Source organism: Alosa alosa, chromosome 1 (genome assembly GCF_017589495.1).
Source record: "Alosa alosa isolate M-15738 ecotype Scorff River chromosome 1, AALO_Geno_1.1, whole genome shotgun sequence".
Classification (NCBI taxonomy): Eukaryota; Metazoa; Chordata; class Actinopteri; order Clupeiformes; family Clupeidae; genus Alosa; species Alosa alosa.
This window is the reverse complement of record NC_063189.1, coordinates 5,504,405-5,530,306: the sequence shown is the minus strand read 5'-3', so window position 1 is coordinate 5,530,306 and position 25,902 is coordinate 5,504,405. Positions and strand designations below refer to the sequence as shown.

The following is a 25,902-nucleotide window of genomic DNA, read 5'->3' as shown; positions in this document are numbered from 1 at the left end:
CAATCAAATCGTGTATAGAGTCGTTAGGTGGGCTTAACATAATGAGTGATGGCAGAGTTGCAACTGTTTGGCTTGAATTCCCTGCTACTTGAAAACAAATAAGATGGTTGTTGCTGTTGGCGAACAGTGTGACACGAGTTAAGCTTTTATTAAGTTGGCAAAAGTTTGAACTAGCCAACTAGCTCCGCTGGTGGGAAACGCATGGGACTCATAGCGCTGTAGGCTACTATTGCGTGCAGAGGGAATTTGAAAGACAACCGATTATCCCGCCCCTCGGACTGAGCACTGCGAACGGTGAGTGCCCAGACCCTACATTTTAATGTGGGTCTGGCTCGTCAGGCTACCCACTTGAATTGCTGAAGTTTGTACTACACTGTAAAGTTAGTTTGCTAATACTTTACTTGTAATGACCTAGTTTGGTGAAATAGGAATTCTCAGTAGTATAAGTGCACTAAACTACAGTAAGTAAGCATTCGTTTGCACAACTTGCAATTACTATTCCAAATTAGTCTGTAATTTCAAGGCAATCGTTTTTCATGCTTTTTAAAAGTAAGGTTAACTAACTAACTTCACAGTGTAGCACAACTTTAGCAATTCAAGTATGGTGTACTTAATTTAAATGATCATGTTTACTTTTCCACCTCAACATTAAATTACACTCATTTTAGGTGCATCAAAAGACGAAATCAACAAAATCAACAAAAGACCAAAACTGAGTTATACCAACTACACATTTAAAAGTAAGGATAGCTGTTAGGTTTTACAGTGAGTAAGAAATGAATTGATGAGGCTTTGAGACTTCCTATACCCGAGCTATTATTTTTTATATAACATGACCTTTGGCAATGTGGATGGAACTAGCCAGGGCAGTGGTAACCTATAAAAGCTTGATACAGATTCCTGCATCACCACAGACCTCCTTTCATTTGGACTGCAGGTATGATCAACTTTTTAATGAAGTTATGTTCTTTACTCTTGGCATGACCTTTCATATGGTTGTATAGTTTCATGCAGGTTATAGGTGTAAAAAGGGATGCTAGTTCTGAGGATGTTTACAGATCTTTAACTACAGCTAGTCTGCATAAACGTAGCAATAAAGTTATCTTACCAATGCATTTTATGTCTAGCTTATTTTCTTTACATAGGATAGTGTTGTGGAGATTAACTGTAGTGCAAGTCCCAAAGTTGGAAAATGCAACAATGAACCTCTTTGGCAAAAATGCTAATCCACCATAGTGTTAATTTTGTCACCTATTTTTAATTTAGTCTTAGTCTTAGTCTTGTGACGAAATGTCCTTTTTAGTCTTTGTCATATTTAGTCATTCAAATATCATTTTTTTGATAGTCAAGTTTTTAGTCGTCTAAAAGTCTCGTCATTTTAGTCTAGTTTTAGTCAAAAGAAAACTAAAGGTATCTTAGTCTTAGTCAGTTTTAGTCAACACATTTTAGTCTTTTTTTATAACAAATTATTTCTGATTACAATTTGAGTCAAATAGTGTTTCACACATCTTAATTTTCCAATAATATTGTGTGTCCACAGGGCTACTCGTCTGTTATAATTACTCATTCTGATTTATACAGTTATAGCTCGGCTGGGATTTGACCATAGACAGTAAAAGATTTGATTGGACCACTGTCATATTAAGTGAGACCAGTGTTTCTCAAAGTGTTGTCCGAGGATCACTGGTGGTCATAAGCTATCCCAAGTAGTCCATGAGCAGGCGTGGTAAAATATAATATAGATGAGTTGTTTGCAATATTGAACCAACTTGTATGTAAAAACAGTTCTGCAACACTGTCTATGTAAGATATGCCAGTTTAAATCATACAGTTTGAATCCACACAATAAGCAAAGTGGTTCAGTGAGTAGGCCTATTGTGTAGACTAATTATAGGCTACTGTTGAAGTAGGTCTAATCTTTTTTTTTCTTTAGCTAGGGTTAGTTTAGTGGTCCTGAAACTGAAAAAGTTTGAGAAACACTGTCATAGGCCAAAGTATTAATGTTTTACTCCGCCTCGCTAGATGGCGATATGCGCCCAAACACAACACATTCCCCAATCAGACTCTCCATCTTAGCCATAGCTAACCTGCTAGCGAACTTTCCATATTAGCTTACTTGCTAGCAAACTTTGCATCATCAGTCTAACTAGTTAAATAATTGACAATACATGATGAACATTTTCGGATGGACATTCTGGGGGATGTTAATTTGTATGAGAGAAGCTTCAACTTTTGGGTATGTAGCATTGTGGCATAAAGCTTAGGTAGTTAGCTTGCTAACTCTTGCAGAAATCTCCAGTGTTCTTGTTCCATGTAGTTTCGTGTTGCAGCCACAGGGTTGCAGCAACAGCACGTAGACTAGCCTACAGGAAAGCTGTTGCGTATGAACTCATTCGGAATATTTTGAAAACATAACAGCTAGATGTTCTGTCTTCTCATTTTGTAGACGAAAATGAAGAGAGATGTTATCTTAGTTTTTATTTCATGCAAAACATTTTAGTCTCGTCTTTTTTCGTCAACAATAATGCATCTTAAGATAGTCTTAGTCAGTGTTTCAGGACAATACTGCCGTCTCGTCATCGTCTCGTCTTAGTCATGAAAAAAAAGGTCGTTGACGAACATATTTCCTCTCGTCTCGTCTGACGAAATTAACACTAATCCACCACTTTACTTACACACTATTATGTCTGTTTGCCAGACATGGGGGACTCGAGTGAAATGAAATGACTTTATTTTTTCATAGATATTAAGGAGTTAACTTTTTTTACGATTTTAGAAAATCTGCTTAGGTGCTGTTGCATGCGTCACGCAAGCGAACTGTCATTGTTACCAAGTGACGCGACAGACCAACAGCAAGTGCCAGATCAAATGAGACAGACTGAGGTAGGCTAACTTGCAAATATGGAAGGCTCTACATTTATACCAAAACATAATACTGTTTGGCTTCACAGATTATGTATCGGACAACTCAAAGGAGAAATGAACAGCAGTCTGCAAGTGCGCAAATTAGCGACATAACCACCACCACGTTGATTTTCATCCATCAGAAATTAGTCGTGTTAGAAACCTAATGTCAAATTTGAGGCATGTTAAGAGTTGGCTTTGAATCTATTGTGCTTTTTAGTTAACGCCATATTAGGTTAAAATGTGTGAAATGGCAAAGTGAAACATTTTTTTTGTATAAATGTAATCTTGATATGCTAGCGAAAATGTTGCCAATGTAACCTAAAGTAAGCGCCTCTCTTTCTCCCTCCCTCTTAAACATGTCCCTGTTCCATACGTTACAGCCTAGTAGTAACAACAGTAAAGGCCTAACTGCCAGCAATCAGCATAGAAAAGTAGCTTACCTTACATGTTAGGCTTATGTATACAGGGTATCTGCACCAAGTCCAAATTTAAAGACTTTTAAGACCTTTTTAAGACATCTAAATGGAAAAATTAAGACTATACCACGGCAAAAAAGATACATACAACAACTTAAAACTGTTTTATGCAATATTTTTTTTCTATTTGAACACCCACCCCATTTTAGATGTCTACAGAAGTTACCAGATATATTTTGGCGAAAGACAATAATTGTGTATGAATTACCTTCACAGCTATAAATACCCAATTTTAGGGTCTGGGCTGCTTGCTTTTGAAGCTGGTTATACATATCTGGTTGTGCTACTGGCTAAGACTGACTGTTCTACACCTGTATCTGTAGTAGCCTAGGCTACTTACCAAACATGTGTACTAGACTGGATTCCCGTCAATCTTTTTTTTCTAAGGTAGACTAAGCTATTTAAATACTTTAATAGGCCTACTTTATATAATTTACTGTGTGCATCTATTATCCCATATGCAGCACAGCAAATCAAAGTTGATCCACTACTTTAAATTTTGCACACCAGTTGTATTTAAACCAACCAAAGCTTGACTGAAACATTGTAAAACCACCACAACCACAAAGTGAAACCACCCCATTAATTAAGAGACAGGTCCTCCTCGCATCCATGTTCCTGATGAAAAACTGCTGGTTTCATCTCAAGCATGCATGTATTATGCGTTTTTTTATGTAGCCAACATTTTATGTAGTCGCCAACATTAAAAAAATGTGGTTATATTTCACAACTCTTGCGAAGTAGCCTACTGGGAAAGGCTGGCAAGCAAGCTGCAGACAGATATTACAGGTAGGCTATAGACCAGGGGTCTCAAACACTCGGCCCGCGGGCCAAATCCGGCCCGCGTCCAGCCCAATTCCGGCCCGCGACGTATGTCAAAATAATAATGTTATCCGGCCCTTGAGGCTATTTTTAATTGTGACAAACAACGATACTGATTAAAGTAGACGATAGATCCAAGTATGGTGACATCTCATTTGTAGCCTACTCTGCTCCACGATGTGCTAGACATCCAGAGCTTGATTAAAACCCAAAATCGCTGCGCAAAGTTTTCAGGAAATACTTGTATTACACGTGAGAAACACAAAGACGTGCATTTGTAATGACGCGGAAGCGATGCAGGCCATTGTTTTGCACAAATTGAAGCAGAAATAGGCCTACACCTAATGTTGAAAAACGTTCACGTGTGATGAAGTCTTAGGTAGGCTATGTTATTCACCTATTCTGATTCTGAAGGAGAATATCCTTTTGGAGATTATGATCGATCGTCTATTGACAGTGATAGTCACAGTGCGTCTGTGAATGGAGGTGCGTCTTTGTTGTATAATGACGGTGTCCACTAAGCATACCATGCTTATTTCGACCCTCTGCCCAACATAGCTTGGAGGTTGCAGTGGTAATCGTGTCCGTAATGGACCTGGTACAGACAGCAGGTCTAGTAAAAACAGGGCTCTAAAGAACTACAAAGTCACCCGCAATATGATGCGAACTTCTGGGTACTCAGATTACCCGCGATAGGAACTGATTTGACCAGAATACTTTATTGTAGGCCTTGTGGTTTAGTAATACATCACTAAACCATATACTTCATTGGTGTTGTCCTGTTCATTTGTTATGTGGGTAATATGAAAAAAAGGAAAGTAAACCTGCTCAAATATGTTCATCCAGTATTTACTGAAAGGTGCATAATTTGAGGTGCTTGCCATCCAGTGATGGGTACATTTACCCCCTTCATAAACTTTTGTTTATACTCAAAGATTTTTATATTTACAGTAGGACTTTATCTCTGACCACTTTCAAGCCATGGCCTTTTGAAATTTTGATATAAAAATCCAATGGTGTTGCTTTCTTAACCCTGACGCCTAGTTTGCCAGGTTTAAAAAAGTTATGAGAGGAAAATATTTTTATTTGGTGTGAAACACACACATGCCCGTTTTTATGCTTTTTGTTTGTTTTATAATTTGTATTAATATTTATTTTATCATTATTTTATTTATAAGCTGAGGTTGCTAGCACAGGTGTCCAAAACTAGATAAAAACACTTGCACTTTCTGTTTGCAGTTTTGTGTAGTATTTGAAAAAAAGAACATTGCATTTTCAGAAATAGCCGGCCCTCCAATCAGATGACGTTGGCAGAAGTGGCCCCCAGCTCATTTGAGTTTGAGACCCCTGCTATAGACAGATATTTACTTAGGCTAGGCCAGCAACACACGCTGGAGAGATGCAAACAGATCAACTTCACGTAATTTCCTCCTGATTGCGAAAACGTTTGTTTTCTTTTTCTGTTGGTCCGTGGTTCCTTCATAAATTGCGCAGCAAATTATCAGACAAGTGACAGAAGCACCGGTCCGCGCATAATTTGACCAGCAGTCTTCGTGTCCATAGTTTGTGAAACGATGCTGCGTCCGAGCAGATTCTAAGAACCACACGCACCTCCAAAAAGGAGGACAAATGAGCGTCCGGCTTGAGGCTGCGCCGGACAGGGCTTTTAAAATCCATATGTCCGGCCTAAATCCGAACGTATGGCCACCCTAGCGCTAACTGGCCTGGGCCCAGTTTCCCGATAACGACGGAGACACGCTCATAAGAGGGTTTTCTACGATTCATCTTACGATTGTTCATTTGGTTTTTCCGACTGATTCCCAAACATGCTCTTAGCGTGAACGCGCGTGCACTGCTCCTAAGATGCTCTTAAGGGGAGCTGTCCACGTTAATAGTTCTGAATCATCCTCTAATTTGACGGTGATGTCAGGTGACTGCACATCACAGCTATAGGCCTAGCATTTAAACTTCGGATCTACACATTAATTCACATCAATACGAAAATAGAAACACTTTGACATCTGCATGTAAGCATCCCAAGTAGGTTATATACCACACACAGACATAAATAATTTTAATTATTTTAAGATTAGATTGTTGCACCATGCAATAATTTTTCACGGTGTCGCTTAAGAACACGTTTGAAGATGAGAAAGAAGTCGAGTAAGAAAGTGAGGAAATGTGTAGGCTTAGATTTTGATGCACAGACTAAACCACATGTTGCTTTCTCTGCTTTTTACCTCATAGGCCTAATAAAATATAGCCATCACTTAGCAAAGACAATGTCAAACTATTCTGGCAACGTCTCGTTTGATTGCATTTTTGTCCGCTTGTCATCACATTATTATGACCATTTAATGTAGGCTATGCTATTTTGCACGAAAAAATCTGATTAATCACAGGTAAACACAATAAAGAATGGGAACGTAAGTTGGATGTATTCTAAGTTGTAATTCCTCTGTATGTCCTGTTGGTGACCTCAGTGAGAAGTACTGTTAAGATGCTCTTAGCCGGTAACGAGTACTCTGGAGCACTCGTGAGATCTAATGAGTGTTTTCACGACGCCTTAAGCTACCGATGGTTTCGGGAAACAGTCGGCAAATCTTAAGACGTTCGTAAGAGGGACTTGACGACGCGCTTAGGCTTAAGATGCTCTCGGGGAACTGGGCCCTGGCCTACTAAGTCTTTTCTCCCTCACACTCTACCGCTCACGGCTACTTGCGTATCTCTCAGGCCTCGGCTACACCCCGAAAATGTCATGCATATTTTTACATATTCTTACCGTTTTCACACCTTTAACCCTTTAGGCGCCAGAGTTTTTTTTCCGAAATTATCAATTTTGACATCTTCATTTCAAAAGGCTATATCTTAAAAGTGATAAGAGATAGAGACTTTCTGTAAATTAGAGAAATATTAAGGATGACCCAAAGTTTATGTAGAGATTAAATGTTTATATATATTATGACATCATATGGTGGCGGCCATCTTGGATTATAGAATTTTCATGAAAAGTCGCATGTTTGAATGATAAAATGCACCACTTCTTCCCCCCCAAAATGTCCCTCACCTTCTGTATGCTATATTGCACAATACTGAATGCTCAGGTAAATAGTAAGTAGTGAACAAACTGTGTAAATCATTACTAATAAATGGCAGAAACAAACCAAATGCATGTAGCGGTAGACTGGCCTTTTGCTGTAGAGATTTTCCATTTACTACTTACAGTAGGCACTCTGATTCCATGTATGGGGCACATATATATTATTCAGATGACACACAAACACAAGTAGACAAGACCTGTTTAGTTCAAAAGCTCATTTGCCACGCAAGGCACAGATCAGGAGTGAGATGACGAGAGACAAGACAAGAGACAATGTTAGTATTTGTTTTTCTTTTTGTTGTTTTTGTTGATGTTTTTTTGTTTTTTTTCTTAGCTGACAAAGACACACACATCACAAGGACATGAACACACAAAAAGGAACACATAGTGTATGTCCTAAATGATCAGGGAAATAGATAGCAAATCAACAGTGTAAATCATTACTAATAAATGGCTGACATTTTTTTTTTTATGTAGCAGGCCTTTTGCTGTAGAGATAATGACTCCCTATCCCTATCCATACAGGGCCGGCATTCCCATCATCTTGTGATAGACTATGCATGACCTAATGTGTGTGTGTGGGGGAGAGAGAGGGAGAGGCGTGTCACCACCTCCACCATGCGAGCAGCATGGCCAGATCTGCCTGGCCGAGTGGAGAGAGAATTTTGCGCAGCTCGGACTAGGCCTACTGTCATTCTCATTGCGACTCCCCACACTGCCACCACTACCCCCCCCTAACTGTCCTATGAGCACTTCGACCTCGCCTAACATACCCAGTGGCATTAGACAAAGGCTCCCCACGTTACCGTCGCGCGATTGTGGGAGAGGCACACGTTCAGAAGACAGAAGCTGGCGCTATGGATATTAGGCTACCACCAGCCTCGTTAAGCCACACCACTAACACCCTGCTAACTTCCCGATGAACACTCCGAACCCGTGAAACATTATTCCCACCAGTGACATTGGGCAAACGATTCAACGTTTGTGCTTGGTGTAAGCTAAACTATGGAGTAAACTCTCACTTTGTCCAGCTGCATCATTGCAAGGCAGGGACGCATCTGAAGCCTCACTAAACGAATCACCGTCATTTTCTGAAGGCAGATATTCCCCTTCAGAATCAGGGTCCGCGAATAGAAGACCCAACACTTCATTTCAGGTAAACTTTTTTGATGCCATTAGACGATAATCTAATGCAAATACTCGCTGACGTTGACAATATCGCTCTGATAAAGTAGCTCACACGCACACTAGCTCCGGTATTGCACGCACTGATTCACTGCAGCTGTAGCGCGAAAGTTTTGTTTAAAGCATGACTTTTTTTCGACTCAGGGATGACGTATGACATGTCTGCCATCTAGTGGAGTGGAAGTCGAACGAAATATGACACCCTATTTGACTAAATCGGCCGTTTTATTCAGTACCGCATCTTGTCGACTAAAGTCGACTGTGGCGCCTAGAGGGTTAATGACACCCGTGAAAAACATCTTCAATCCTCCACTACACTTCCTCCAGTTGCCTTATAGTCACTACAGTTGCGTTTAAAAAATACACAAAACCGGGTGGAGACATTTCACTTGCTGGAGGTCCCATTTCACTCACTCTATTGCACTCGCTGGCGGTCCCATAGCCTACACAAATTTAATACCTCCTTTTCGAAAATTCAAGACATTCCAGACAATTTAAGACTTTTTTAGGCCTTAAAAACCGAAAGTTGTATTTAAAGGAGAATTCCAGTGTGATATTGACCTAAAGTGTGTTGAAACATGATACCGAGTGTGAACGTATGTCTCATAGCCCATCTCGACTTGTCCCCTGCACTCCAAAATCTGCTTAGTTAGCCGATGCTACCAACAGCTTTTTCAATGGTGGAAGCTGCATCGGGCTAGCCATGCAAATAAATCACTGGTTTACACCATTTACGAGGCTCAATGTATCTCCACACTTCATTGGTAGACTTCTGAGGGCCCTGACATTTAAAACGAGACATTGAGAACTTTGAAAAAGCACTGGTAGTAAGACGATTTATACAGACAGTATCTTCCGCGCCAGTTTAGCGTTTGCAGCCATCTTGAATTTAGTCCGCGATAAGTCGGCGGAAAGTAAGAATGAACAGGTATGATAAGCAGTGTTGTGCGCGGAGCGAGTTCAAAAGAACAGCGTTCATTGAACACGCCATTTTTTTCGTGAACGTTGAACTGAGCGCAACACATTTTTTAACAAAGAACTTGAGCGTGAATTAGTTCACATTATGTGTCATGAACGGCAGACATCACTGTAAATGAGCGTTGGAATTTGTTTTCCATTGAAAACTGAGTGACATCTGTTTTCTCTTTTGAAGCAAGCGAGAGAAAGTTCCTCCCTCCTGTATTCTCGCTGGTGCCGCTTAAATCATGTATCACCAGTGTGGTGTGCGCAATGCATTGCGACAGCGTAGTGTCCGGCTGAGAATAGTTGAATAGCATACTTGCTTCCGCTGCGTTACCCGTGATGAATTGCAGCAGAGCCGGGTAGGCATAGCAACACCGCGTAGCAGGCAGCGGCGAGGCCGGAGGGCTGGATTTCATTGCACTAAGTATAGAACTGGTCTACCTTGTCTGTACTGCTGCAAGTTTCATCACCTGGTAAGAAACCCACAATTGCAGTGTCATGAGCAAATGTCTAATGAGCAGCTTCAAAGAACGTATTGTGATTTCTAGCTTGTAGTGTGAAAAAAAGTATATTTATTTAAATATCTCACGAAAAAAGTAAAATGAACTGAACTTTGAACTAGTTCAGAATTAAAATTGTGAACTTTGAACGTGAACTGTTCACTTTGAGCATGTATGAACTGAACTTGAACTAGTTCAGAAAAGCTGTGAACTGGCACAACACTGATGATAAGGGATCAGATTCCAAAAATAATTCAGTGGAAAATTCTTTTTCAAGTCTAACTTCAGATGCAGTATCAAATTAGGGATTAAGTTAAGTTATGGAACACCCATTTTATGCTTCTCACATCCAATATCCAACTAAAGATTTAAGAACAACTTTCATAATACATTTGAACATACTACCATGTAACATATTTTCATATGCATTGATGAATTTATGGGAGGGCGAGGGAAAAGTGGTAGCAGCCTAGGCTATCACGCAAACACAGGGGAGAAGTGCTAATAGCGATTAGGTGCTCCACCATATGAAAACAGTGCACGTCTGTTTTGCGGTGAAAAAATTAAATCCAAATTCCGGTTAAATGCATCAATTAGGCTATAGAAACTTTCAGAGACGACTGATTCAGTATTCAGAGCATCAGTTTTCTTCATTGTAGGCTACTATGTCAAAAGCAACTTTAACGTTTGTTTGCCTTTCTAATAGGCTATCGTTTGTTCACTTTTACAACATCCACTTCTCAATCTGCTATACTAGGGTATTTTAAGGCATAGCCCTAGTCTACGTGCAGTAAATAGCTAGAGTATTTTTTTTTCAAGAACTACTAGGGCTACTGTATGTCGCTGCTTTTGTTGACATCTTTGATTATTTTAATGTCGCAGTAAACTTATCTCCGTTCAGCAGGCTTGTGGTTCAGCTGTGGGCACGCAATTAGCGGCAGTGACGGGCGGTGATGAGCGATGTTTACATAGCCTAATGAAGTGACAGCTTAGTAAATTCCGCGCAGTAGGCCAATGGTAAAGCACAGCGTTTGCTGCATAGAAAAAACTCAGTAGCCTATTGGCGCTTTCTTTGTAGCCCTACATCCAGCCCTGAGTGTTGGCCTGGTTGCTAGCTTCTTCAAACTTTGCAGACTCAGCTGGGTGTTGTTACAATTGCGGCGCATGAGTGTATTTGACCGGCATAAAATCACGTGAAAATCGGCCGATTCCGGGTACCAGCCGATCTATCGGTGCATCTCTAGTACAGTATATATATATTTTTTTACTTTTTATTTGTTTTGTTGTCTGTCTTGTATGTCTTTTTGTCATGGTGCGCTGGATGACGCCCGCTCCGTCCGGCATTTTTGTATTTGTTATTTTTTAAATATATTTGTCATGTCTTGATGTCATGGGCACGCTTTACTCGCCCGCTCCATCCGGCATTTTTGTCTTGTTGTTATGTGTCTTGTTTTTTTTTTATTTATTTATTTATTTTTTTGTAATCTCAGCTTCATTGAAAATGAGGGCTTCCTTCAATGACCCTCCGAGAATAAATAAAGGTTGAATGAATGAATTAGCTCGGGAACTACTCTGGGAGCCTAATGACCGCAGCTGGCTTTAGGCCATTATGACATCACAGCCTCCATCTAAAATAATAATAACTACCTTGTCCAACTCCAGTCCTACACAACGGTTATTTCAACATGTCTGTACGTTAAGCGGTTAAAGTTGCATTCATTCTTGAAAAGGTAAAAAGAAAAGGTTATAATAAGAAGAAGCCAGGAGATTTCAAGATAGTTGATTCCATCCACTATAATTAAACAAAAATTCACGGACCACTTAGTTAAAAAAAAAAAAGAGTAGACCTACTTCAACAGTGTACACAAAAGGTCTACTGAACCACCTGCTTATTGCCTTTGGACCTTGCTTATTGTGTGGATTTTTTGTAAGGGTTCATATGATTTAAACTGGCATAGTTTACTTTAAGTGTTTGGATTAACATATAAAATGGTTCAATATTGCAAACAACTCTATATAATATTTTACCACGTCTGTTTGCGGACCACTTGGGATAGCTTGCGGACAACCAGTGGTCCCCGGACCATACTTTGAGAAACACTGCTCTAGGCCATGGGTCGGCAACAGGTGGCCCGCGGGCCAAAGCTGGCATGCCAGCAATATTATTTTATCAGATTATTCTTGTGTGCGATTGATTTTTTAAAATCATTTACAAATTGTCTACTCATCAATGAGACCACCAGTGCTTCAACAAATATGAGAACGAACACCAGACGCACTTTGATCCGGTCCTTTGATCCCTGATCCTCTGCCAGCGCATGTTGAGCTTTCGTGCCTCTCAGTGGCGGTTCTACACAGAGGCCTAGGGAGGCCCGTGCCTCTGTAGACATTTCCCTGGCCACCCTTGTGCCCCCCCCATGCTGACCAAATAATAATAATTAAAAACATGAATTTATTTTACACACGAGCGCCAAAGGAACTAATCCGACCCAACATTCTACATGGGTAAATTAGAGCGGCGCACTTGCGGTGAGATGAGAGCTTAGAAACACTACTCTTGGAGAGAGGAGGTATGATTTCTCCTGTTGTAACAGTCGAAGGTAAGCAAAACGATTTCATCTCGTAAGTGATTTGTTGTTTTTGCACATAACTGTGTTAGCCTACTGTTGTTTCTCACACTGATAATTAAATCAAGTGTGTAAATGTCTGGTCTCAAAACATGTTTAGAAACTAGTGCTGTCAAACTATTAAAAATTTTAATCACGATTAATCGCTGAATTCCTATAGTTAATCACGATTAATCACATATTTTATTGCATGATTACAATTCTATTATTTTGCATTTCTGAACTTTCCAGGAGTCCATGTTAACAATATAAAGCAATTATTGTGTATACTATCTTGATTAGGATTCAAATGAAAGCAAAGCAAGTTACTTCATTAACTTAACTTTAAGACGGTGGTCTATTTGATTATTTCAAATCAAATTTCAAAAGATGTGCAGCAGACCTGAGGCAACACAATATATTCTTCAGAAATATAGCTAATAAAGGGCATAACAAATATAAAATGCTATATTCATTATCTTTGAGTTCAGTTGAAAATAAGGAACTTTTCGACATGAGTAGGCCTACACTGTCATTTTATAGGCCTACCGTCTATGGTGCGCTGTCACTTGCCACACACATCAGCGCCGAAGTTTTTAATACGCAAACACTGGATGAACAATGGATTTTTGGAGCGGCGTCGACCAAATATAACTGGATCGTGATTTACACGGCGGAAAAGTGCGATGCTGGTGTGCAGAGTTGTATTGAAAAAAAAATGGAATCTAATGTACAGTAAATGAATGTCGAAAGCAGAGTGCATCTCACTCATGTCGGCATCGGTGTCCATAGCAATTTAAAACCATTCAGCTGACCGGGAGTTCAGAACTGCGTTGGTGTTTATTGTACGAATCTACTCTTTGGCCGGCTCGTAAGCCCATACAAGTGTGTGCAGCATGCCTTTACGTACTGTAGCCTACTAAAGGCGCATCATCATAAAGATAGGCTAGCCTACATTTAATCTGCATCACGCCCCATTTTAGCAGAAAACAAGTTAACATACATATATCATTGATTCTAATGGGAAAGACAGATAGCCTATACACACCTTGACGTTACATCTAGTTATTAATTTACAGGCCATTCAATAATTTTACTAACACAGCAGTTAAAGAATTATGTGTATGTTACTTAGGCTACTCATGTGGAAACGATGTAGGCTACATTACAACCCATTCAGCACGTAGCCTACTAGCTACACTTACCCCATGTAAATCGGTTAGCTTGCTAGCTAGCTAATTGTGGAACAGGCATAGCCAATTATCTCACCTAGTTGTAGGAAAAAGGCTACGTTCATATTACAAGTGATAGAATGAATGTGTGACTTATGTTTAGTTGCTGTTATGACATGTAAAGTTAAGCTTGCCGAACTTAGTTATAGTCAGCCACAGGCAGTTTGACTGTACATTCGTGACACTCCTGTTAGTAGGCTAAACTGGAAAGAGCAAAAAATACGAACATAATGGTCACATTAATCCCATAAACACACAGATAACTCTTACACCAACCTTATTTTGTGCCTTTTATTCACAGATGTATTAAGTATGACCCCTTTTCGCTCCCCACTTCTATGCAGCATAGGTTTCCATTATCAAAACAGCTCCCTTTCCCCTAAAAGGGGGCGTGTACATGCAGCACGGTCTAGCTAGGTCCAGTGTGGTGTTGTGGTTGTTATAACATTACTAGTTGTTGCAACAGCTTGTGAAAAAACTACAAAGTTTGTTACACCAAAAAGAATGTTAATCTCGCGATAAAAAAATTGACGCCGTTAAAATAGGTTTACGTTAACGCCGTTAATAACGCGTTTAACTGACAGCACTATTAGAAACTTACTTAATCATATAGCAAACTCATTGAAGCAGAAACAAATATCCAAATGTCAGTATCCTTGCTCTACACAATGTTGTGATGTTAACCACGTAACAATTCACCTGTCTTGGCAGTTGCATTGCGATAACAAATACATTTGAGTGAAGTAGTGATCAACAGTATCTGAGGAATGGTTAGTCAACGAAATGCATGCCCCTACGTTTTTCCCCCCTGCAAGGAAGGGACATTCTTTTTTGTGTTAATATGGCTCTAACGTTTCTTTTTTTTTTAAGTAAATACTTGGCCTACATTTTGAAATGCATGCAGATGTACATGCATTATGCATAAGTAAATAAATGTTGTAGTTGTGCCCTATGTTTAGTGTACATCTTTCTACAGATATCAGCAACTCCAAGAGTAGGCCTACAGCCTAACTGGAATATATAGTATAATCTTCATCCCATGGATTGAGTATTCTGTCATGACGGACTCTACATATTGCAATGCATGTAGACATTTTAGCACACCAAATGACCCAGTTGAACGGGTTTGTTTTATTGAGCAATAGGGAAGTTTTCTTTGAGCTCTTTAGACTGTGCAATATTGCTGTAACCCTTCCTGTAAGCCTCTGTTGCTGTAGTGTAGAGTATCTATATTTCAGTAAAATTCAAGTGATCCAGCATTGTGCCAATTCAAATACTTAAAGGAAAATTCCGGTTTTTAGCACTTTAAGGCCCTTTTCTGGTTTGTTTTGGATGAACTAGAGTGGTGGACACCGACATTTTGACGATTGGTCCTGTCTCGACTTTTCTGACTCGTTTTGAATAGCCTTTGACTTCTCAGGGTGGCTGGCAATGGGCATACAGTAGCCTAGTAGGCTACTCAAACATGTCCTAAAACAACCCTTAACGTTCGTTTTCAAAACTGTGCAACTCACCGAGTGGTTAGTGGTGTTTCGGTTTCGGTGTCCACCACTCCCCCTTCTCGACTCACGTTGCCCTTCCGAGGGGGAAAATAAATAAATAAATCGTACAATGGATGCAGAATTGCACGTAGGCCTAGATAAAAAAAATCACAAAGCCTCATTCACTTCCATTCGGGCACCGAAAGTGAAAGTCAGTAGGGGAAGGGCAAACTCTGTTTACGTGGCTGCAGCGCTGCACGCGACCAGTATCTGAGCTGAGCCTGCACGAGCGGCCTAAAAGGAGATTGTCGCGGTTGTCGGGTGAGACGACTCAACGTTGTCTGAAAAGGTGAGTTTGTGATGTATAACAAACGAACTATCATCATCAAGTTTTATGAAATTCAAATTCACATCTTTCCGAATATTACGCCGCAAGTAGGCTAGTGTATTCTACGACGGAGTATTAGGGCCACACATGAAGAGAAAAAATATTTTTGCCATGGCGAGATTAAACTCGACATGTTGACTTTAAAGTCGACATGTCGACATTAAACTCCGTTTAGTGTCCGTTTAGGCTAAATAGCTAGAAAAATATATGTATCCAATGATATAATGTTTCTATACAAAATGTTATTTCACTCTGTTTTACGTGGTTAAAGCTACTGCACATCCAAATAACTGCCCTTCATGACCCACGGGCGTCACTCTCCATAGGATAACATGGCAAAACTCATTTTTCTAAAACTGCTTTTCCATGTCTCACCTGCAATACGTAGCCTATAGGAGGCTAGAAACACAGGTATAGCCTAAGCATATATACTATTTTGATCCCGTGAGAGAATATGTGTGCATGCGCTTCATTTATGCACTTTGTGTGCATATGTGTGCAAGTAGGCTAGCCTACATGGGGTGGTCGGGAGGACAGCTTCATTCGTCCCTCCATAGACATTCAGCAATGGGCTGTTTTGCATCCATTACAAACAAGCAACGTGAAAGTCTAGGATTGGGGAGAGCGCCTAGTATGCCTCTAGTGCATAAGCATGAAGTTGAACATTTAGATGCAACTAAATGTTTAGAACAACACTTTAATAATAGGCCTATAAATAAATAAACCGCTATGACGTTTAGGCTACTTTTGACCATCGCATTTATCGCCTGTAACTCCGTGATAAGGACCTAACAGCAAAGTATTTGGCTGAGCAACGTAGGTTAATATGTTCTATGTTTTGTCCACATGATATAGGCCTATGTCTAATCATTGTTGCACTCGAACACTCTGAATCATTGTTGCACTTGTTGCATTGTTTCATTCGTCCTCCCTTTCAATCGTCCCGAGCGGTCGTTCTCTCTCCAAACTAACTTTATTCTCAAAATGTTGAGTTTAATGTCGACACGTCGAGATTAAATTCGACATGATATTTCAACTTTATTCTCGAAATGTTGAGTTTAATGTCGACATGGCGACATTAAAGTCGATACGTCAAGATTAAAGTCGATATTACATTTCAACTTTATTCTCGAAATGTCGAGTTTAATGTTGACATGGCGACTTTAAAGTCGACATGTTGAGTTTAATCTCGTCATGGCAAAAATATTTTTTTCATTTTATTTCATTGAAAGTGAAAGTAGACGGGTTGATCAGCTGCGTTCTGAAGAATGCTTGATTCAAGTTCAGTGTGTGTGGCGCACTAGCTTCTCAGCAGAAGCCATGAAACGGTAACGATCAACAAATTGATTTAAAAAGACATCATGTATGAAGTTTCAGGATTTTCCGATAATGAATCTCGTGATGCTGATATTGAATTTTAATTTCTGCGCCCCTTGTCTAAAACATGTTTTAGGATGCCATCTCACCATGAGAAAACGTAAAGTTATGGTGACGGTGCGAGATCAAAGCTTTGGCAGACTTAGTAAACGTCTCGCACATAATGTTCAGCTGAATATTTAGTGGAAATAGCCTACTGTAGCATTGTGCCAATAGATAAAAAGTCGCCAATTTAAAGGCGCAGTCCGCATTTTAACCCTAGCTCTCCATTTAGTGTGTGCGCTTGTAAAACTAGTGTTTTAGTGTTAGTTTTTTTACCTTTGCCAATCACACCCCTGTGTATAGACTGAGAATGTTTTGGACTGTGTAAATAGTCTACTACCGGGGAAATAGCCTATATATATATATATATATATATATATATATATATATATATATATATATATATATATATATATATATATATATATATATATTCTAATTCAACAAAAATATATGCAGTTCTGCATCTATTTTTGTTGAATAAAGATAGTGATAAAGACAATCATTTATATATTTGCCTCTGAAATTCTCATTGTGTTGGTGTTAAGGAAAAATCTGAATCTAAACTTGAGTCTATTGACTGTTTTAAGTCAGGTTACATTATTGGAGCTTGCAGGGAACAGACATGTCATACCCAGCATCATTTCTGCATGTTGAGCGTATTGCTGGGAGTTGTGTGGTTAACACATCCACTGTTTAAGCAAGACCAAAGGCCACAGTCATGCCAGCATGCACAGTTCACTCCCCCTGCTACCCTGATTAGCATTTGTATAGCTCACAGCATTTCATTTACATGTTAAAGCTTCCCTAGAATTAGGAGGAGGGGGGGGTCATGGGGGGGCGACTGCCAAGCAAGACCCACGTCAATTTCTGACAATTCATGGCAGTTTTCTGCATTGCCTGCAAACTGCCATGAACAGCCACTAACCTGAACTTCCACGACAATCTACAGTGGCGCATACTGACGAAAATCACACTTTTCATGCAGTGAGACACACAGGCTTTGCATCTTTGAAACCGGGAAAGATGATTCCTTTTTATAGGCTCTACTTTCATGGTAAAACTTCCTTCTTTAGAGTTGTTCACCAAGACATTTTCTCCCAACTAACGTATGCCTGTAGTTCGCTTCTCACTCTGCACGCTATGTCTTGTAGGCAAAGAATAAACATTGTAACATTGTCATGTCAGGAGGTGGGTCAACCAAGTATTTAAGAATAGTAAGATAGACTATCCAGAGTAGTAGCCTAATTAAAATAAGCCAGGCTCCGTGTTAAACAGTCTATCATTGCCAAAATTATTGTAGCCTAGGCTACACATTTACTATTCACAATATTGAAAGGGGAGATAATTACTCAAGTAAACCATCAATGGGCCCATCCATGGTTAATGAGTTATTTTTATCCATTCTCCTTGTAGATGCGTGTTGACTAACAGGTCATCCACTGGAGCAGAGTTTAAAGGAACACGCCACCGTTTTATGAAATTGGGTTATTCACCATCTGCCCTAGAGTAAGAAGTGAGCAAAAATATTTTTGTCTCCGTGCATGTGTAGGGATCGACCGATATGTTTTTTTCAGGGCCGATACCGATATCAATTATTACCAAAACAGGAGGCCGATAACCGATAAAACCGATATGTCAGTTGTCAGAAAGGGGGGTAGATAGTAAAGGCGATATGCTGCAAAAATTTAATTCAAAAGCATTTAATTATGCAAACTTTTCTTTCTTCTTTTGATACACAATTGTCTATCAACTTGAATCACTTGCAAGTGTATATCCTGTGTAGGCCTATCATGTTAATCCAAGAGCTGAGTGATAGCAATTATTTTCATAGAGTAGGCCTACACAATGGGCTTTGTGCTTGTTAAGGGACCTGTCACAAAGAGGATGCTTTGCCATCGTGTGTGTGAGTGCACGAGAGGGAGAGGAAGAGGTGCATGTGTGATGGCAAGTGTTACGGTTGAATAGTTTAACAAAACCGTTTTAAAATAGTTCTTAGGCTATTTAAGCATGCAATTTGTGTCCATATGCTATAAGCTACACTTTTGAGAGCCTAAAAGGCACATTAATAGCCAGCTCAGGACGCGATTTAGTTCAGGTCGGATTAAATTACGGCTGGCCCTGGGTGCATGTAGTCTTTTCTGACAGTCCGTTTCAAAAAGGAGCAATTAGACTTTTTGACGTTCGCTATCACATAATTTAGGACTTGTCTGTACTATGTCCGCCGAGGTGTCCCGTTATTCACAATTAACGGACGAGTCGGAGGCAGAGAACTCCCGACGCGCAGCACCCGAGTTTGTAGGCTAACTAGTAAACAGCATCAGTAACGTGCATCAATCGGGAATTCGCTAAATAAAGGAAGTGGGTGCTTTACTTATTGATCAAAGAGACAATAGCTTACAAAGTGGTGTTTTGTAACTTCAGTGTAGATGATTGTGATTCATTGCAGCTTCAGCAATGTAGGCTACCTTCCTTACCTTCAAAAAATAGCTCCGTACTGCTGAAGCCCAGTCTACAGTCTGCCTCAGTGAGAATCCTAAACTTTCTCTGTGTTGTCTTTGATCCTGATTGGCTGCATTCGTGCTAACAAATCAGACGGTGTAGTGGGCGGGACAATGCTCTTGACCACAGAGTAGCAAATGCAGGGAGTGAGAGACACTTTACAGACAAAGTAGGGCATTTCATTCTATATCCATTTCCATATCGGCTTATCGGTGAAAAAAATGACCGATACCGATTATTATAAAAATGCTAAATATCGGCCCTACTAATTGGCCAGGCCGATAATTGGTCGACCCCTATGCATGTGTAACCAAGGTCGTAATTCGTCCGCCGCTCACGGCCCTCGAACCTGCCACCTCAACACATACCAGCATGGGAGTTGAACGCTCTAACCACTGAGCTAAAAGCCCAGGCTTCCAACTTCCAGCGGTTAGAAGCGTTCTTAAGGTTAGGGGTGTGAGGATTTACACGCGCAACTAGCATGCTAGCTCAGTTCGCCTCTGTTACACTCACCTCCCTAAATCCTCACTCCCATGATCCGGGTTCACGGCACCACTGTAACAAGGTCGTAGTTCTTCCGCCGCTCACGGCCCTCGAACTCGCCATTTTAACACACACCGGCATGGGAGTCGAACCCTCTAACCACTGAGCTAAAAGCCCAGGCTTCCAACTCAGCGGTTGGAAGAGTTCTTAAGGTTAGAGGATTTACACACACAACTAGCATGCTAGCTCATTTCGCCTGCGTTACACATGCATTGTCTTAGTCCGGCAGCGCCCCCGCTAGCTTAGCTTAGCATAGTGAATGGAATCCTTTGTTGCCAGATAGCATGTTGTGAGTAAAAGTAAACATGCTTAGATCATATAATAAACATGCCTTAGCCACAGCACACCCAAGATCATATTATAAACTTGCCTTAGATTGGCATTCCTGACAGTGTTGGGGCCTTAGACAAGACTCTACTGTTCACTTTAGACCTCTGTAGATCTCTGTAATGTTCTTTTCAGTCATCAGTCTGGTTCTGTGATCATGGGTGGAGGCATGAGAGTGCAGGCAGATTATGTTTTGAGGAAGTGGGATGATTCACAATGCTGGGGAGCATGACGCATGGATGTGGAGGCCTGTTTAAATCTCCTAGCCAGGGCTTGGTGGGCGAGTCATAGATCCCATTGGAGCGCAGGTTGCAGGTTGGAGCGAATGTAGGACTGATAAGCATCCGAGGACCAACAGCCAACCATTTTAATTTTCTGTTCTGATAAGCCAGAGGAAAAGGTGCAAAAACTAACAAATTATATTTTTGTTCATGGTCAATTTAAATCTCTCTCTCTCTCTCTTACCCTTCCTCCATGTATCTATCCCCTTCTCTTTTTTATATCCATCTCTCAGGATCATCATGGGCAGGATGAGGATTCTCTGGATTTTGTATCTACTCTCTCTCTCTGGTCTGAACACCTCTGACATCAGGAAACTCAATACAATAGAAGATCTAGCAGACAACAACATTGGGTTTGGAAAGACATACGCCCGACATGGCTTATTTCTGCTCTACTGGCTGACACATGCACTAGTGTTTAATCAGAACAACAATGCCATACAGCTGATAGATACATGTACATCAAATGGAGAGCAGAGAAACATCAACATTTATATGAGGGATTATGGCCTTCATCGCTTCAACAATTATGAAAATTTTCCCATCCCCTCTGACTCTGAATATAGGTATTTGACTGTGGGAAACATCAATCAAAGAACTTACAGTGGCGTGACTTATTTTCCTAATTATGTCACAGTTGACTTTAACAACCGACCATTTGCTGAAAGTAACTTGGACAGACTTATTCTCCAGACACACCGTAACAACCCGAGAACTATACTAAGAGTTTTCATCACTGAACACTATAATGAAAACATCTACGAGATAAGTCCCCAGCTTCTGGAAGAGATTCGGAAATTCCAAAATTTGGATGACTTCCTCTTGAAGGCAGGCTATAACTTTGAAACAAGGCCTGAATGCTCAAGGAGAGGAAATCAAGGAAAACGTCGTCGCCGCTCGGATCCTGAGTGTACACGCGAAGTTGTGATGCTAGAGGTGAGATCCAGTGCCACGGCTAACGCCAAGATCACGTGGAGCAACATCCCCAGCACCACTCTGAGGAAAAACCTTTTTGTGAGGCTCTTTGCTGACATGGACAGCACCAAACCCCTTTACAGCTTCAGTGTAGGACAGCAGTCTGGATCCATAGACACCAGCGTGCCTCTGGACAACAGGCTGCAGGCCCGACTGAGTGAATGCAACAATTATTTTTGTTGGTCTGAAAGTGTCATCTGGAGGAGCTCTGAATTTGATGATGCCAATAGGAAGTTTCCAGCTGAAGTGGTTGGATATGACGCCAGTCTGCAGCTGTTTGTAAAAAAGGGCAAAGCCTGTGCCCGCCTCTACATCAACAAGGCCTTTACTGATTGGAGGGACTCATTTTACAAAGCATGGGTGGGGTTCTACAAGAGTAGCAATGATGGACACAGCAGCTATGAAACATATCAATGGGCCACCAAATTCAATGAAAATACCCAGAAACAAACAGAAGAAGAAGAACACACATATTTGATATATGAGTATGACTCTGGATTAGCTGTGCAGCAGGGTTTCCAGGCTCGGCTCTTTCACCAAAAGCCCGTCCTCAGTGTTCGGGCCCACACAGTGCCCTGGGGGGAGGAGGCCATCAGAAAGATTCAGAACAACGTGGGGGAATATGGTGCCAGTCTGCAGCTGACTGCTGGATCTGATGATGATAGCTGTAAAGCCCTTGCCCGCCTCTACATCAAAAGAGACTTCACTGACTGGAAGAATACATTGACCAACTCATGGGTGGGGTTCTATAAGAGTAGCTCTGACTGTAGCTCCAGCTACACAACATATCAGTGGGTCACCAGCTTTGTGAGGAATGACGAAAAGTGCACAGAGGAGTACATGGCTTACGATTACACATCTAGCATGACTGTCGACCATGGGGTGGAGGCACGCTTCTTCTTGAGTAGGGATTATTCCAGTAGGATAGGCCAGGCTGTACTTGATGTGAACCAGCGACTTATCTACGCGTGTAGTTTAGGTTAACTTAGAAAGTAGCATAGTAGCAGTGACCATGCATAGGCTGTGTTGCAGGCCACATTGGGGTAGGATAACTCATCCACCCAAGGGGTCAGTTATCTTTGCTTCAGATTCTGCTCCTCTCATTTTTGCAACTTCTGTTTAACACACACTTAACTTACACTACTACAGAAAATGTTGGGGAGATCTAGGGGAGAACTAATCCCGGCGCAGTGAGCTGCCTGCTACAATGGCGGTGCTCGGGGAGCAGTGAGGGGTTAGGTGCCTTGGTCGGGGCTCGAACCGGCAACCCTCCGGTTACAAGTCCAGAGTGCTAACCAGTGGGCCACGGCTGCCCACTAACTATTGATGTATCTCAGAATAAAGGAATGTCCACAACATTAGTGATGTTTTTTTTTGTGTGTGTGAATGTATTTTACTTAACTCATTGAATGTAGCTGGATATTCATGAACGCATGGCTCTAATAGCCACAATAGGAGTAATTTTAGCAACACCGTATTTTGTATGGCCCACAACGACCCAGTGGATCATGAAAATGTGCCAAAATTCACATTCCTTGCTTATTGTTGGTACCTTAATCCCAGATTGCCACTTATCTGAGATGTAAGCGTTCATTCAGTATAGGTTTACGGTCTGGGGCAGGGATTTGACATTCTGTGACTTCTTCATTGAGGGATTGCTTAGCAGCACTGTCCGGTTTCTCATTTCCCCTCAGACCAACATGGCCTGGGACCCAGCAAAAAACTACACTCAAGTTCTGGTTCTTTAGACGTTCTAGTTGATCAAGCTCAGCTTTGGTTGTACTTTTGTGTGACATTAAAGCCTACTGGAAAGATTTTTTAATTGCAATTTAATTGAATGCAATTTACTTTACGATTAAATAAAATTAATTTATCCCTCTCACCCATAGTTTTCTATTTATTTACAAATGTACATAGGCCTACTGTAATTACATTTATACATAGTTATTCTACTGATCTTTATACTATTCATCCTGCACATAAACTTATTCTTACTACTCTTATAATGTTGTTTCTGTACTACAATGACACTGTTTCCACACTGCACATAGCTGTATGTTATGTACATATCTGTTATATATTTGTCATATTGAATATCCATATTTATTCTGTTTTATTATATTCTGTTAATACACTGCATATATCTATATTATTATTTCTACTATTATAATGTTACTACTACATCTACATACATTATTCTACTTATTGTATGAGATAACTGCTAATACACTGCACATATTTATATTTAATTCATATTACTCTAAACCACCTTCTGTAATCAACTGTATACTACTGTCTACATTGCTCTATATTTCTTGACCTGTCTCTGTATATTTCATCACCTTTCTATACTTTGCATCACATTGCATGCATCATAGACTGTATATATAGAACTGGACAGTGTGGCTGCATTCTGCAGTGTTCTATGGAATTGAAGCCGCCGAGGCGACGCCATCTTGGAAAATTTGGAGCCAATTTGAAGTGCGGCTGCGCAGCAAAAGTTGAAGCATCGCCAGTGAAGAGGAGTCGCGGTCAGGCACACCCACTCAGTTGCCACTCAGCGAGTTAAACACGCCCCTTGTCAAGTGAAACCCGCCCCCTTCTCCTTTCCACAACGCAGGTCGACTCGGCGCCGAAGGCTAGCTGGCTGGATGAATTTTGTGTCTGTGAGTTAGCTAAACAGTACAAACAACAAGCGGTTTGTTCTTGTCTGGTAAGTGTTCCGTATCAACTGAAAAGTTTTTTTTGTCTATTGGTGTTCTTAAATACGTCTAAGAGAGCTTATTATGTTGATTATAGACTGTGACAAGTTAGTATGGTGAATACTAATGAGCTAACAACAGAAATACGGACAGCAAATTACATGCTAACGTTAGCAGCAACATTAACGTTACCGTTAACGGGAGGCTAAGTTAGTCGTTGAAGTGAAGATTAGCACACAGCTCCCGTAACAGTCGATGCATGATATACTTGGTTTTATTAGTTGTTGCTGTTTTCAAATATCTCAATGTATGCCATCTCAACATGGAGTAACCATTGACTGTACATGGGGATTAATAACACTAGCAGCTAGACAGTCAGTACAGTATATAATGTGATAAAGCAACGGTATGATGTGATAAAGCAACGCAAATTAACGTAATGTGAAGCATGGACCTCATCAAACTCATGTTAATGTAACTTCTAGCCAGTTTGCCAGCGTTGCATTTTTTTCTAACGTTAACGACAGACACCTCTGTTAGAGCTACTTCTAGGTCGGTAGCATAGATAGACTGTAAAAAATAGATCGGTAGGTCTGTAGTTGTAGACCGCATAAGTGAATGATCGATAAATGAAACGCCTGCATTAAACACTACGCCAAAAACCAGTCACTTCCCAGGGACATCGGTGAACATTTGAGAAAGACCTTAGTTTGTCATCTAACGTCCATGATCAGTCATACTGATAACGTTATTTTTCAAGCTGACGCAAGTTAATAACATTCACACCGCATATTTAAATGTGTAGGCCTAGTTAACATTAGGTAGGCTGTGAAGTTTATTGCACACATATATTTAATTAATTGGTATTACTAGTGGTGTTGAGTGCCTGATTAGATGCTTTGTAATGTTGTAAAATTGTCTGACTAACTTTATTGTAACTTTCCTTTTTGCAGGTAAGATATGTGTGATTGCTGAATGTACTGGAGGTGGTGGCAAGGTTGTGGCGATCAAACCTGACCCCCTATAATAAAGTAATGTAATGAAAACATGGCAGCTACGTACGGAAGATGGTCAGCGTCTATAAATAACAGCCCAGGTAGCGCTGTCTCCGCCTCTCTCGTTTCCCTCTACGGTGTTTCGTCTGCTGTGTGTTTGGTTCTGGCTGGTGTTGCCCTGCGTGAGGCTGAACGTGGACGACAGGTAGAGTGTTTTGCCTTGTGAGCGGCCTGGTTGGTCCTTGTCTCGACGCTCCATTGAGTATTGCCTAGCCTCAAAGAACTGTCTTTCCATTGTTCGGCAGTTTGATAACTCCACCGAGTAGTTCAGAGTTTTGTGCGTGTTTGGTCTAGTCCAAACCGAGCTCCGTGATCACTTTGTGAACGAACTGTTTTATCATTGTTCAGCAAGCGATCATGGCAGCAAAGTTGTTGTTCCTGGCCTGTCGGCCTGTCTTGCCCCATTCGTTCCGTGATCTCCTTGCGCTGTAACTGTCT

General features: G+C 40.7%; 1 protein-coding gene across 2 annotated transcripts; it reads left to right on the top strand.

The window, feature by feature from the left end:
* Positions 1 to 15,429: 15,429 nt before the first annotated feature.
* On the top strand, positions 15,430 to 22,959 carry LOC125299365. 2 transcript variants are annotated; one of them, XM_048250622.1, is made up of 2 exons: positions 15,430 to 15,621; positions 20,966 to 22,959. In XM_048250622.1, exon 2 carries the CDS (start codon positions 20,973 to 20,975, stop codon positions 22,689 to 22,691), a length of 1,719 nt encoding a protein of 572 aa, XP_048106579.1. In that variant the 5' UTR covers positions 15,430 to 15,621; positions 20,966 to 20,972; the 3' UTR covers positions 22,692 to 22,959. The 2 variants fall into 2 exon arrangements, with proteins under 2 accessions (XP_048106579.1, XP_048106571.1); XM_048250614.1 differs by lacking the exon at positions 15,430 to 15,621 and adding an exon at positions 16,922 to 16,988.
* The last annotated feature ends 2,943 nt before the right edge of the window (positions 22,960 to 25,902 follow it).